Here is a 15,543-nt window from a genome sequence, read left to right on the forward strand (position 1 = left end):
CATCCCGCAAAATAGATCCAAATAGATCCAAAAAAAATTAATTGTAGAAAACCTAGAGAGGCAGTGTTTTATGCTTTTGGAATCAAACAAGAAGTTGGATAATGACTTTGAAGCCTGCAAAGTCATTAATGGAATATATGGGTAAAGTAAAGGAATTCTTAAATTTATTTTAAAAAATATGTTAAAAAAATGATATTTTCTAAAAATAAGGGTGCTTTACAATTATTTTTAAAACCATTTTTCAAAGGATAAAAAAAAAAACAAAAACCTCATTTCAATAAATATATTTTAATCTTTTTGGAACAAGTCACCAATAGATCCAAGATTCCATTTGCGTGTTTACGCTTTTAGAATCTAATTCAAACGTCAAGTAGGGAATTGGGAAATGACTTTGAAGTGTTCAAATATGTAGGTAAAGAAAAAGTAAACCATTTTTTCTATCTTAAATAAAAATTATTCTTATGGATAAAAAAAAAACCCATTTTTTTCCAAAACAATTTTTATTTTGATTTTATTATTAAAATAAAAAATAGGTTTGTAACTATTAATAAATTTAAAAATAAATCATTTTTAGTAAAATATGAATATTAATTTAATAATAAACTCATAACTTAGTTTTTTTGTTAAATCATGTTTGATTTCTAATATATTTTATTAGTGAAAATTTTGAAAAAATATAATCATGTATGAAAAAAAATAACAAAGTGATTGATATTCTATAATTTTCTTAGTATTAATTGGATTATTTTTTTTGTTTCAAATTATTTTTAAAAATTAGTAAATATTATGTATAAGAGTTGCTTGATTTGAAATTTTTTGCTAATGAAAAAACATTTTAAAAAGTTAAAGAAAATTCAAAAAAAGATGTGTAATTTAGAAAGTTTATATTAGAAGATTTTCAATATTGGTTTATGAAGAGAAAATAAAAAGGGAAAGAAATTGTATTCTACTTTATTTGCTTTTTGTACTTTTTAAATTAGTTTTTTTCTATATTTTGGTTTTGTTTTTAGAAATAAATGAATACAACAACTTCTACTTGTCTAAAAATCATTCCTTATTTTTAAAAATTGTTCAAGAAAACAATGAACAAACAATATTATTTAAATTTATTTTTAATTATAAACTATTTTATATTTTTAATTGAAAACCAACACATCAACGAGAAAATCAAGCATAAGACCGTTGAAACCAACTAGCCTTTTGACTATCCTTAATTATCTCCTTGTAGTTTCAATTTCCTAAAATCATGGGTATGATTTTCAACTCAAGAATCATATCATTTCCTTAATTATCTCCTTATAGTTTCAATTTCCTAAAATCATGGGTATGATTTTTAACTCAAGAATCATATCCTTTCCTTCCTTGTTTTCACTTTCTATCCATTGCATTTTGGTATATAAAAAATATTGTAGAAACTTTGAATAAAATAACAAGCAACAATAATTCTTGCATTCATTTTTCAAATCTCCAAATTCATTATGTTATCAAAGCTTGCCTCTTCAAAGGCCTATCTATTGAAGGACACAAACTCTCCATTCAATCATTTCATCAATGCTCTAGCCTAATTTCCATCCCGTTGTCCACCATAAACTTTCTCCTCTAGAAGGCTTAAATTTTGCCATCGATTCAAAGTCTCGTCCTAGAACATCATATCAAAAATCATTCACAATTCGTTGATGAAGTCCTTGATTCTGATGGAACTGTGTTAAAAAATCCAAATAAGGAACAATGGATTAATTTTTTAGTTTTAAATTATTCTTAAAAATTAGTAAATCTTATGTAGAAGAGTTGCTTGATTTGAAATATTTTGTTAATGAAAAAATATTTAAAAAAGTTAAAGGAAAAAAAATGTGTAATTTAGAAAGATTATATTGGAAGATTTTCAATGGTGAAAAGAAAATAAAATATCCAAGAAATGGATAAAGATGACGCTCAAATGGGATTTAAGCCTAATAGCTCCAAATTATTTTAGAATTTTTTTCTAAAACAAAATAGCTAATTTTGTTGCAAATCAATTTTATAATTTTTGAATTTTATATAGCTAATTAATTTCCCACAAAAGAAAATCTTTTTACAAAATCCTTTTACCTCTATCATGCAATATAGATTTACAATGATGCATAAAGCTCATGATATAGATCTACTTTTTAGTTATATTAGAGAGAAAATAAGGAAAAAAAAAAGGAAAAGAAAATAGAAATAACATTTAAAATCAATAAATTATTTTTAAATGTTGTATGATATGTATATTGAGTCTAAATCCTTTAAATTTAAGCTTTTAGAAAATTTAATAGTTTAATATGGTAGTATAGTTTGATTTGAAGAAAAATTTACAATTTTTTGGTACTTCTCCCCCCAATTTGTAATTCTTTTTTAAATATTGGTACACTTATTCTAACTTTTTTATATAAAGAGTATATAATTTTAAAATACCAAAATCTCTAACTAATTTTAATTATATTTTATCTTCTTTACTATTTTTTTAATAACAAAATGAAAACCACCTCCAAATTGACTATTAGAAAGCTATAATTTTCTCCATTTCCACATCAAAACTATCTCCTTTAAAACACTCTTAACAATTGACATTTTGTTGAGATATTAGGAATGCTTTCCTTATATCATTCTTTCCTTGTATCATTTAGTATTGAAATATTAGGAATGTTTAGATATTAGGAATATTGAGATATTAGGATATTAGTTGTTATTTCCTTATATCATTCTTTCCCATTCTTAGAATGGTGATTACCCTCTATATATATTCTATACATGAACGAATGAAAGAATAAATGAAAAAACTACCATTTATCAATTTGAAGATGGTATCAGAGCCATAGAATTGAAATCCTGGATATTTTGTCACTATGGTAGTCCGACAGCGATCAATCATCCTAAGACAAGCCCTAATATTGATAAGTCAACCTTCAAATGCACTCACTGCAATAAAACTAATCTTACCAGTCTGGATATCCCACAATTTCAAAGCAATGACTCTTGGTATGACTAGGAAAACAATGAGGAACCAAGGGTTCGAACCATGGACCTTTAGATCATGTTTAGGCTATCACCACTTTGTTATTATTGATAATAATCATGATCAACGGAATAAGGATTCCAAGAAAACCTAGATTGTAACTGTTGCCGAAATAAAAACAAAGGCTAATGTTGCTAAGAAAGCCTCTGCATTGGTAGCCGCTACAAATCATGGTGGTAAGTTTTTAAATACTTTTACACCTGTTATTAATAGTGCATTGATAATTGATTCTGATACTACAGATCATATGACTTTTGATTCTAAACAGGTTTCACCCCTTAGACCTTCCTCACAAAAAATTGTTTCCACAGCCAATGGTAACACAACCCCAGTCATTGGGGAAGGATCCTTGACTCTTACTGATACTTTGAATTTGGATTCTGTTTTAGTTGTTCCATCTCTAGATTACAATCTTTTATTAGTTTCTCAAATCACTGCAGTCTTATCTTGTATTGTCATTTTTTTGCCTGAATTTTGTGTGATTAAGGACATCCAAACAAGATAGACAATTGGTTGTGGTATTAAGCGGGGAAAACTCTATTACTTGGACTTGCATTCAAAGGATTCAAATAAGTTACAACAAGCCTTGATGGCAGATGGATTTGAGGAGGAGAAGAAAAAGTCTGAAATTTGGTTGTGGCATCAACGTATGGGACATGCTTCCTTTGGTTATTTAAAAAAATTGTTTCCTAGTTTGTTTGCAAAGAGTGATATTTCTGGTTTCCGTTATGATATTTGTGAATTGGCTAAAAACCATCGTGCTTCGTTTCCGTTAATTTTGAATAAAAGTCCGCTTCCTTTTATGGTTATACATTCTAATGTTTAGGGCCCATCCAAAGTCCCAACTTTGAGTGGCTCACGTTGATTTGTTACTTTTATTGATGATTGTACCAGAATGACATGGTTATGCTTGATGAAGACCAAAGATGAAGTGAACTTGTTGTTTCAAAATTTTCATAAAATGATTGAAACTCAGTACAATGCAAAGGTTCGGGATTTGCGTAGTGATAATGGTGGAGAATATCAAAGTTCTGATCTTCAAAAGTATTTGGAAGAACATGGCATCATTCATCAGACTACTTGTTCCAATACACCCTAGCAAAATGGAGTCGCTGAATGGAAAAATCGGCACTTGTTAAAGGTTGTTCGTGCTTCCTTGATAGGAGCAAAAATATTAAGGAAACTAATTTTTTGTATTTAGTTTTACGATGAAAAAATAAAAGAAAATCATTTGACCCCATTGGTTTGAATTTTATCAAATACTTCTCTTATTTTCAATAAAAGATGAGGTGAATAAAAATAATAAATGAAAAAAATATAAGAGGTATTTGATGAAATTTTAAACCAATAAGGGTTAGATGTTTCCATCCAAAACCATAGAGAAGATGAATGAAATTAACTTTCTAAAATAATTAATTGGTTTCAATTTTTTTTTTCACTTTTTCTTTCCTTATATTTTCCTCTTTATTTTCTTTCCTTCACATTCTCCCTTAAATTTTACAAAAACCAAACTTAGCCTAAAGGTAATCAATTGCCCCCCAAAATCTTCACTATTATCCAAATACAAGGACTTATAGTCCATGTAAATGCATCAAGACAAATTTTACAAGACCTCAAAAAAGATGACTCATGCCAAGGGAGAAACTGGGATCCAAAATGCAAGAATTTAATGACATACAATCAATGTTTAAAACAAGTAGAGGGGCCTTTTGAGTTCATATAATTGATTACTTAAAAGTTGTGGTTTGCTAACGTAAAATGACAATTTTTCCTCACTAATTTCTTTCCCTTCCATTCTCCCTCAAATTTTTCAAAAACCAAACTTAGCCTAAAGTTAATCAACTGAACGCCAAGTCTTCACTATTATCAAATGCAAGGACTTATAGTTCATGGTAAATGCATAGAGACCAACTGCCCAAGACCTCCATAAAGATGACTTATGCCAAGGAAGAAATTGTGATCCAAAATATAATATTTTAATGCCACACAATACATGTTTAAAACAAGTGGAGGGGCCTTTAAGTTCATATAGTTGATTACTTCAAAGCTATGGGTTTTCTAATGCAAATTTCTAGGTTTAGAATGACAATTTTTTTTCTTTGTATTTATTTCCAATGCCCTCTCAAGTTTTCCAAAAACCATACCTAACCTAAAGTTAATCAACTAATCCAAAAGTCTTCACAATTATCAAATACAAGGACTTGTAGTTCATGGTAAACACATGAAGACAAACTTCCTAAGACTTCCATAAAGATGACGCAAAATGACAATTTCCCCTCACTATTTTATTTCCCTCCCATTCTCCCTCAAATTTTCCAAAAATCAAACTTAACCTTAAAGTCATTCAACTGATCCCAAAAGTCTTTACTATAATAAAATACAACGATTTATAGTTCACGATAAACGCATGGAGACAAACTTCCTAAGACCTCCACAAAGATGACTTATGCCAAGCAATCCAAAATGCAAGAATTTAATGCCATATAATTGATGTTTAAAACAAGTGGAGGGGCCCTTTGAGTTCATATAGTTGATTACTTGAAAGCTATGGGTTTGCTAATGCAGATTTCTGGGTTTAGAATGACAATTTTTTCCCCTTATATTTATTTCCTATGCATTACCTCTCAAATTTTCCAAAAACCAAACCTAGCATAAAGTTAATCAACTAACCCCAAAGTCTTCACTACTATCAAATACAAGGACTTATGGTTCATGGTAAACACATGGAGACAAACTTACCAAGACCTCCATAAATATGACTTTTACCAAGGGAGAAATTGTGCTCCAAAATGCAAGAATTTAATGTCATATAATCAATGTTTAAAACAAGTGGGGGGCCGTTGAGTTCATATAATTGATTACTTAAGAGTTATGGTTTGATAAGGTATATTTTTGGGCATAGAATTATAATTTTTTCCTCTTTATTTTCTTTCCCTCACATTTTCCCTCAAAATTTTCAAAAACTAGATTTAACCTAAAGTTAATCAACTGACCCCAAAAGAAGCATAGGCATATATAGAATATAATTCAAGGGCTCCTTATGGTTACAAGCTCATGTTTTCTGCAATCAAAACCCCACAGGTAACATAAAAAATCTGTTTTTTCTTTTTACCAATATATACTATTTCATGGAAAATGATTTTCCTCCTATATTTTGTTAATCCAATATGTACTTTTTTAAGTGTTTTGCCTCCAAGTTGCAAGACATTGGGTCAATGGCTGGGTTTTCATTATCAATGACTTTGATGCATTTTCTGCGTTCTCCACGACATAAATGTTAAAAAAAAAATTAATAAAAAAAGGCACTTAAGGCTCCTTGGATTTGTCCAAATGTTGGACTGCCGCTCAAAGAGAACAATAAAGTCAATCAACTGATCTCGAAAGTCTTTGAGTACCATTCAAATTTGTGGACTTAGACCATCGGGTAAACGCTAGGAAACAAACTATCAAGACTTGTGAAGATCTCTCTTTACTTCAATAATTTAATATCTGAAAAAGATTTCCTTGGCTTTGAAAATTAAGCTTGTGCTTCCCCCAAATCCCAATTCTATTAACATTTCAATGGGGATGGAGCTAAAAGCACCACCATCTTAGTTTCCTCATTTTGCTCTTTGTTACTCTATTTCTAGCAAAAACTGATTCATTATGATTTGGAAACTTCTAAGTGGCTGTTTTATTAGCTGAAATACCTGCAAATGATATCTATGAAAATATCTGAATGCTCATCTTATGATGATATATAACAAGAAGTAACTTAGCTAGTATAACGTACATAACAGCAAATAACATAGAATAAAGTATAATATCCATAACAACACCACCAAGTTGATAATTAGAAGAGCAATTCTAAATGCTGCAGACTTGAGAACAAAATCTTTAGGCGTCTCAGTACTGAAGTTGTGGAAACATGTCAACTTGATGAGGTTATGCAGGTGCTCCCTGCAAATATTTAAAACCAGGTTATAATGAACTAATAGAAAGGTTTAGTTTGGCAATGGAATAATACAAATTTTGAAATGACAAGTTACTTCTCTTCTTCAATCTTCTCCTCTTCTTTCATTTTAGAGGCATCGGAACACTAGTACAATAAGAAAATATCGGGTTAGAGGGTTAAGAAGACATCCACCTGGAATGTTTTCCCCGGTTTCTTCAAGTTCCACCACCATCCATTACCTTCTCTCTTTCGCTGCGACCCCTTAAACATCGTAAATCTGTCAAAACAAAATTCATGTCATCTGAGACAAATACATTCAATTAAGTACACGATGAAACAGGGATATAAATGGCAGAAACCTACAGCATCAACAAGAACAAATGAGTGTTTAGAGAAAAATTGAATTTGATGCAAAACTTTACATGAGGTAATGAAAATATGTTTTTTTCCCTTACCGAGAAAGTATCTTCTCAGGTTGTTTTGCAACCATTTCAACCTTAATGCTATAACCACATAGACCCTGTCTTTCATGTCATCAAGAACCCGAAAATAAGCATGCCTCCAAGCTCTTTTGAAAATGGAGAGCTCCACAAACTCCCCAGAACCCACAAACAAATCCCGTTCCCATGCCAATGTAAAACCATGCGATTTCAGGATGTTCTCCACTTTCTTCATCGGTGTTGTATCTTGAGCTCTTCATCTTTTGTGCAGTTTTTGGTAAGAGGGGCTCCACACAGTTCAGCATTGCCAAAGAAAGAAAGCGGATCCAAGCTTTGAAGCTGGGTGCTTGAAGGAATTCTTCCAGAAAAATTGTTGTACGACACGTTCAGATGACTAAGAAATGTTAAATTGGCAATGCTTTGAGGAATTTCACCTGAAAGACGGTTTCTAGAGAGATCCAAAGATTCTAAGTATTCCATGCCTCCAATTTTCGCTGATATCATTCCCCTTAAATGATTGCAAGATAAGTTTAGAAATTGCAATCCGGAGAGACTAAAGATTTCAACTGGGATTGATCCTGATAAATTGTTACTTGAAAGGTCGATGGCCCTAACATATTTAAGAATCTCTTTATACTCTGATTCCCTCCCCTTTATATCTAAAACAAGACTTTCCATGTAAGATTCATAATCGTAGGCTGCTTCCAAAGCATCATACCAAATATCATACTGACCCCGGATAGGTCCTTCAGCCATAGCACTGAAATTATTCAAGCACTTCGGTATCTCTCCTGATAGATTATTATCAGCGAAATCCAATACTATAAGAGAAGAAAGTTGGCATATTTGTGGAGGAATAATGCCGTTGAATTTATTGGATCTTAAATGGATAACCATTAGAGTTGTCCTCTCAACAATCCACCTGGGTATAATCCTGAAAATTTATTGTCACTTAGATTTATCAGCCCCAAAACCTTGCAGTTCTCTAGTGATGAAGGTACATCTCCATAGAAGGAATTGTTGTGCAAGCTCAATGCTTTAAGTCCAACCAAAGAACCCATGGAATTGGGGATTTTACCAGATAGATTGTTGCTTCCCAGGCTTACATGAGTAAGAGACGGCCAATGCATCCAACAATCAGAAAGTTCCCCTGATAAAGCATTAATTGATACGTCAAGGACCTCCAATTTACTTCTTCCATTCATCTTTTGGCACATGAAAGGGGAAATCTGTCCCGAGAATGAATTGTTAGCAATATTCAACACAACAACATTCGGAGAGAGACGTGGCAACCGACCTGAGAAGCAATTAGAACTCAAATCGATGATAGTATTGTTTAGTACAACTTGGGGTAAGTCCCCAGATATCCGGTTATTAGAGAGATGGATCTGATCGATGTATGAAGCGAATTTCCAGAACCAGTTCGGAGCTGTGTCCTCAATTCCTGACCCAGAAAAGTCTAGATAGGAAAGAGACTTTTGGGTCTGTAGCCATGCCGGAAACTTGGGACCTATCTTGCAGGAAGAAATTAACAGAAATTGAAGCTGAAAAGGAGGAGTCCAGTTGGATTTCACATTGAAAAAGAAGGATGTCTCTGATATCTGTACTACCTTCAATTTTGAAAGTGTTGTAAAATGTGCTTCTGATACAGCACCGGTCAAGGAGTCATATCCCAGAGCCAAGGACATCAAATTTGAAAGACGCCCCATACTCGTAGGAAGAGAACCATTTAACCCATTAGCATAAAGATTTAATGCCCTTAAGGAGGATAAGTTTCCTATGGATGTAGGAATAGGGCCATGAAAGGAATTAGAAAAAAGATCAAGATCTTCTAGATATTTAAAGTGGCCCAAGGACTCTGGAATTTGCCCCTTGAATTGATTTTCTGATAGAATTAAAAAAGCAAGACTACTGAGATTAAACAACCAATTTGGCATTTCTTGATTGATTTTGTTCTCAGAAAGATCGAGGACTGTGAGAGATGTGAAATTGTCATACCCGAGAGATGAAGTCATATTGCTATCAAGTTCACAATCGGACAAGTGCAGCTCTGAAAGAGAAGGGAACATAGACACAGATTCAAGCCAATGGACTTCCCTGTGAAGGTCGACCCGATCCATGCCTAGGTACTTCAAAAAAACAAGATGAGAAATCCAACCAAGATTCTCAACGTACAGCCTATTGTAACCTCCCAGATCCAGGTGACGAAGAGTCGAGAGATTTCCAAGCTGATGAGGGACTAGTCCACCAAATCCAGCATAGGAGAGGTCAAGATATCTCAAACTCCCCATGGAACCCAGGAAACTTGGAATTGGAGAACCTTTAAAATCATTCGAGCTCAAGTCTAAGTGATCCAAAAATTCTAATTTGAGCAAAGCAGGACTAATCTCACCTCCCAAATTCATATCAGCAAGTTCGAGCTTGAGAACTCGAGCAGTGACATTGCTGCAGTGGACTCCTCGCCATCCACAACAGTCTTCTTTAATAGACCAAGAAGACAGCTGGTTTGCAGGGTCAAGAAGAGCGTGTTTGAAGCTCAGAAGGGCTTGTTTCTCCTTTTCATTACAAACCAAGTTGTTTGCCCTGCATGACCTTAAAATTGTTGAGCACAGAAACCAAAGCAAAAGAACACCTAGAATTGCTTTTCTCATGACTTCTGAACAACCCAGTAGAGGAAGAGTTCAAAGAAGAAATACGTACATTGCTGCGCCAGCGGATATAAAGCAATCCAAAAGTTAGATTCCTTCCACTGTATTACAAAAAAATATTAGGGATGTCAAAACCAAATGCAGTTTATTTCTCCCCTACGTGTCTCCCATACATCCTCTCATTTTTTATGCACTGGGTACGATATTTACGGTTCATCTTTATTTCATAACTTTTTCTTTTCATAATCTAAAATATTAATAAATATATTGTTAACATTTTTATTTATTTTATATTAAAATCTAATATTACAGTGAGATATGGGTATAAAAAATATTTTTTACAAAAAAAATATTTATGCAAAGTAGAAATTTGAAACATCTTTCAACAAATAACAATCATTGCAAGGGCTCTCATGTTTTGTGCAGTCAAAATTCCACAGATAACACAAAGATCAGTTTTTTCTTTTAACCAATATTTTATTATTTCACGGAAGATGATTTTCCTCCGATATCAATGACTTTGATGCATTTTCTGCATCCTCCATGACAAAAATGTAAGACAAAAACGTAAGGCTCCTTTGAATTTGTCCAAATGGACTGCCACTCGAAGGAAACAATAAAGTAAAGCAATTAATTGAACACCATTCAAACATGTGGTCTTAGTTGGACACCGTCCAAACATGTGGACTTAGACCAGGGGTAAACGCATGGAAACAAGCTTTCAAGACTTGTGATCAAGATCTCTCTTTACTTCGATTATTAATTATCTGAAAAAGATTTCCTTTGCTTTGAAAAGCTTGTGCTCCTCCCAAGTGCCGGCCACTTGTATAAATACTTCAATGGTGATGGGGATAAAGCACCACCATCCATCCTAGCTATATATATATATATTATATATATATATATATTCACAGCAACAAAAGAAAATCTTGTTATCTCTACTATGCAATATAAATTTGCAAGGATGCATTATAAGTTCATGATACACATCTACTTTTATGTTAAGTTTGAGAGAAAAATTCATGAAAAAATTAGGGAGCAAAGATTGCAAGAAAAAAAGGTAAAAGAAAAAAAAAATGATATTTAAGGATCAATAAATTATTTTTGTATGATATTTCAAATTTATTTCATTTATTCTAACTCTTCTATATAAAGAATAAATTATAAAATATGTCTCTAATTAATTTAATTATATATTATTTTTTTACTAGGTTTTATAATAAATTAAAAACCATTTTCCTTGATGGTTTTTGCTTTCATTATTGGTTTTGGAGCACCTCAAACAAAATTAACCATCAGAAAGCTAGAGCTTTCTCGATCTCAGGGCCAAAACCATCTCTTTTAAGATGCTCCTAATATACGCATGGAGACAAATTTCTGAGGACTGATGACTTAATGGCTAATTCTTAATTTTGCACCCATCATTTAACTTAAATTTGAAAGATAAATTAAGGATTTTCTTCGATATTGTCACATGCAAATTATTTTTTAGTAGTCATTTAGTTCACTGATTTGGAAATTCTAGTTTGAGTTCATTAGGTATTTGTATCATATAAATACCATATTAAAAACAGTTTTAAGTTTTTGTCTTCCCGCTTCCAAAACTCTCAAAACTTGGCTTTTCAATTGTTGGATTGAGAAGAAGATCAGCATCCCCTAGCCATTGAGGATAGGCGTCCAAGACCAGCAGCCAAACAAGGCCTTATTCTTATGCATTGAGATTTCTCCTATGCAAGCTGTAGGCAGTGGAACAAGGGCAGAGTCATCTTTCGGATTTCTCCAACCATGGCCGTGGGAAACAACAACAGATCTAAATGGTGAATTAAAAAAAAAAAACAAAACAAAATAAAAATGTTGTATTGACCAGGGGATCATTCCATCGAGGCTAAATACATTTGTCTCATATATATCATAAACATTATATATGTTGATCGTGATTATGAGAAAAATTAAGAGAAAATGTCTATGTATTTTGATTCTCCCAAAATTTCTTCTCCCAGGCCTCCACTTGTTTTATTGAATTTACTTTTCTGTTGAGAAAAGTTTGAAGCTCTAGAGGACTGAAGGGGGGAGGCATGGTGCATGGGCTTGCATCCATGGGATACTTCACCATGGATTCCATCATAAACTTCTTCTTTAATCCTTCTGCACCACAACCCATTCTCTCTGAACATAACTCCACACCTTTTTCAGGCACAGTGGGCTTGAACTTCAACAGCTTGGCATATTCATTTAAAAGATGAAACATGTAGTCATACACGTTGTCCATCTTCAAGTCCTCTTGGATGAAATCACTGGCTGCCTTCCCAATGGACTGTGCCTATTATAAATCAATAACAAAATTAATGTAAGATATCAGTGGATGAAAAGTGTTATACCCTAGATTATTTCATACAATGATTGAAGCTTCTGCATACCTTCTGCTTATGGCGGTTGCCCCAGTCAACAGCAAACTTAATTGATCTGCACTTGTCATCCTCTCTTATGGGCCAATAGTGGTGCACCGGCATCAAACTCCTCGTGAAGAAATCGTAGTAATGAGGCTTTACTAGTAAGGTAACAGAATCGCAGGCAAGAATGTACTTTTGGCTTACAGACCATGCAGATCCTTCAATATAAATTTTATACCTATACAAACAGTGGAACATGTGTTAAAACTATAAAATAAGATTAATGAAGAAAGAAAGATGTTTTACCTATGAATGCATTGGCTTGCTAAATCCGATTGTTTGTAACCTTCTTGTGATTCTCGAATCCAATCCTACATAAGATGCAAAACCGAAAACTGATTTTTGCTTTTATGCAGTCTAGTTGGTGATGCAGTCTTTATCAAAGGTGAAACTAACGATAAACATAAGTGGCTACCTGCGTATAAACTCGGGCATTCCAGTCCTGTTTATCTGAAACATTACATTTGAGGAGGTCTAGCCTGGTTGCAGCAACAGCTGGATTTCCCTTCCAGTAAGCATAGGGTTCCCTTTCCATCCACCTGCTCCTCTTGTTGCCTTCTTTTAGGTCCTTCAACAATGATTCCCATGGCTTTATATTGATTTCTGGCCTATAATCCAATTCATGAGTGTATCTATAAGTACTGAACCATGTAGCTAAAAGAAATTTTCCTGAGTACCCAATCAATACCTACATCCTTGAATTGTGGAAAAAAATATTAAAAATTAAAACCCTTACCAGCCCCAGAATGACCAATCAGGAAAGACGATATCCAACGTGGCGTCATCCCCACAATACCGAAACAACGGCGGTGGAGCGGTGGCGTTGGGCCCACGATACTCCTTCGATTGAATGACCGGCCAGTCAACGCAATCAAACATCAACTCCAAATCAGGCACTTTCCCAGGGTACCTCCTTAACAACTGTAGGATCCCCCACAGCGTGAAGACATCTCTCGTCTGAAACGCCCTCTGATATTTCTCCACGTAAGCCCTTCCATTCAAAATCACCAATTTGAAAGTAGCAGTCCTTTTGGCCCTCTCCACCATCTCCCTTGTGATCCCGCTCTTCATCCATGGCCGTAGATCCCCGTAAATCCAACGGAAGTAGTGTGGACATTCTGGCGGTGATGGACGGTCAGGATCTTCTGGGGAAACGGCTGTGGGGTAGTTTCGCGGGCAGGTCCGTGTGAGATTACCGGCCGAGCAGTTTAAAGGATATTCAATTTTCACTGGGGGCTTTTTCGGGATTTTCAAGGGCTTTTGAGCTGTCCCGGTCGGTAGGATGGGCTTTGACGTGGTAGGAAGGGACTGCAAGTAATATAAACCGCGAAGTGACGTGTCAGTAACGGTGAATACCATAACGGTACAAACGCCAATTCATGGATTGGTAAAAAATCAAATTTACTGCATTTAATAAAAAATAATTAAAATGTTATATATTATTTTATCTTAAATGATTTTCAGTTTCTATTTCTTTAAATTATGTGTTTGAATTATTGTATACTCACTAAATATTTTAACTAAAAAAATAATTTTTTTCATATTTAATTTGAATATAAAAAATCTGAAAAATAATAAATAAGAAATTTATATATTTATAAATTATTTAATCAGTGAAATAAATTTAGATTTATATTAAAGTATTGATTCATCAAAGAAAAATATTTACATAAATTTAATAATAATCAATTGAAAAAGGTGGTGGGAAAAGTCTAAATTTCCCACGAGTATACGACACCACCAAAAGCCAAGGATGGACATGCAATGTCTCACCTACCGCCACGTGTTCAAGTAATTACAAAAAAGGAAAAAGAAAAACACGGGTAACCGACACTCATGCCTTATGTGCTACGACTTTGGACCTACAATTTCCGCATCAACAGCCTACGCTAAAACGACGTCGTTTACCATGTCAAACGCCGACCTTCCACCGTCGTTTCACTCCAGTGGACTACAATTTGGAATTGAGTGATGATAGTAGCACTCACCGTGGCGGAGTCGAGGAGGCGCGTGGAGAGAAACGCGCCAATTAAGAGGAAGAGGAAAAAAAAGAGGATAGCAGAGGATCTTGCAGGAGCTTTCATAAATGGCCGCCATATGGTGTCGGAGAAATGCCGAAAGTAGCCGGATCCGTGCAGAAAATACCTCTGACATTTCAGCATACTCGTTCTGGCCTCCGCAACCACCGTACCGTCTCTCTCAACTGCAGCATGCAGCAACGGTAGTACTGGTGGAGTTTAGGAGTTTAGGCTTCTTAATTACGGAAAGCTTAGGAATAAGATCGGCGGAGAAGGTGGAAAAAGGCGATCAGAAAAGTGACGAAAAGAGAGTGATAACTGATACGGAGGTGAGAGTCAGAGAGGAGAGTGAAGGGAGGGAGAGAGAGAGCAAAGGTGGAATCTCGTGAAGGTGCGGTTCCTTTTTTCCCTTTGTTTTAAGTGAAGGTGGAGGGGACATGAGGAGTTGTCGCATGACAACTAGATCGAGTGTTTCCACTGTTTCTCATCTTTTGATAGTCCACAGTTACGGCCTTTTTTTCATTTAAATAATATGACATTTAAAAAGTAATATTACTTTATAAATATTTTGATTTTTATATTTAAAATAAAATAATTTTTAAATAAAATTTTAGTATGAATATAATTTATTAGTATGTACCGAAATCATCTTTATAAAAGATAATTTTAACATGAATGAAAAGTACCTTTCTCATTAGCCAAACAATAAAATTATGAAAATAAAAATAGAATAAATTGAAAGTGGAGTTTAATATCATGTTTGATCATTGTTTTAAAAAATAATTATAAAAAATAATTTTTGAGAACTTTTTTCTTTTATGTTTTGTAAAAAAAAAATTTATTTGAGAACATGAAAAGTTTATAACCTATTTTTAATATTTTAAAATGTGTTTTTAAAATAATGTTTTATTTTTAATTATTTCATATATTTGTATAATTATTTTTTAAAACAGTTCTTAGAAAATAAATTAAAACACTAAAAATTTTAAAAAACTCTATTTTTTATTTTTAAGAATGAA

At 33.4% G+C, this 15,543-nt stretch overlaps 2 protein-coding genes and 1 long non-coding RNA gene across 3 annotated transcripts; all 3 read right to left on the reverse strand.

Moving 5' to 3' along the window:
- Positions 1-6,745: 6,745 nt before the first annotated feature.
- On the reverse strand, positions 6,746-7,542 carry LOC117910340. Its single transcript, XR_004650648.1, has 3 exons — positions 7,424-7,542; positions 7,161-7,245; positions 6,746-6,973 (listed from the first exon to the last, which is right to left on the reverse strand). It is a non-coding gene; the product is annotated as an uncharacterized LOC117910340 (long non-coding RNA).
- Positions 7,543-7,639: 97 nt separating this feature from the next.
- On the reverse strand, positions 7,640-10,059 carry LOC117910332 (receptor-like protein EIX2). Its single transcript, XM_034824417.1, has 2 exons — positions 8,331-10,059; positions 7,640-8,229 (listed from the first exon to the last, which is right to left on the reverse strand). Exons 1-2 carry the CDS (start codon positions 10,057-10,059, stop codon positions 7,640-7,642), a joined length of 2,319 nt encoding a protein of 772 aa, XP_034680308.1.
- Positions 10,060-11,890: 1,831 nt separating this feature from the next.
- On the reverse strand, positions 11,891-14,734 carry LOC117910325 (O-glucosyltransferase rumi homolog). The gene is made up of 6 exons (XM_034824412.1): positions 14,495-14,734; positions 13,243-13,814; positions 12,922-13,114; positions 12,753-12,817; positions 12,474-12,684; positions 11,891-12,376 (listed from the first exon to the last, which is right to left on the reverse strand). Exons 1-6 carry the CDS (start codon positions 14,666-14,668, stop codon positions 12,020-12,022), a joined length of 1,572 nt encoding a protein of 523 aa, XP_034680303.1. The 5' UTR covers positions 14,669-14,734; the 3' UTR covers positions 11,891-12,019.
- Between the last annotated feature and the right edge of the window lie 809 nt (positions 14,735-15,543).

This window comes from Vitis riparia, unplaced genomic scaffold (assembly GCF_004353265.1).
Source record: "Vitis riparia cultivar Riparia Gloire de Montpellier isolate 1030 unplaced genomic scaffold, EGFV_Vit.rip_1.0 scaffold714_pilon_pilon, whole genome shotgun sequence".
Taxonomy (NCBI): Eukaryota; Viridiplantae; Streptophyta; class Magnoliopsida; order Vitales; family Vitaceae; genus Vitis; species Vitis riparia.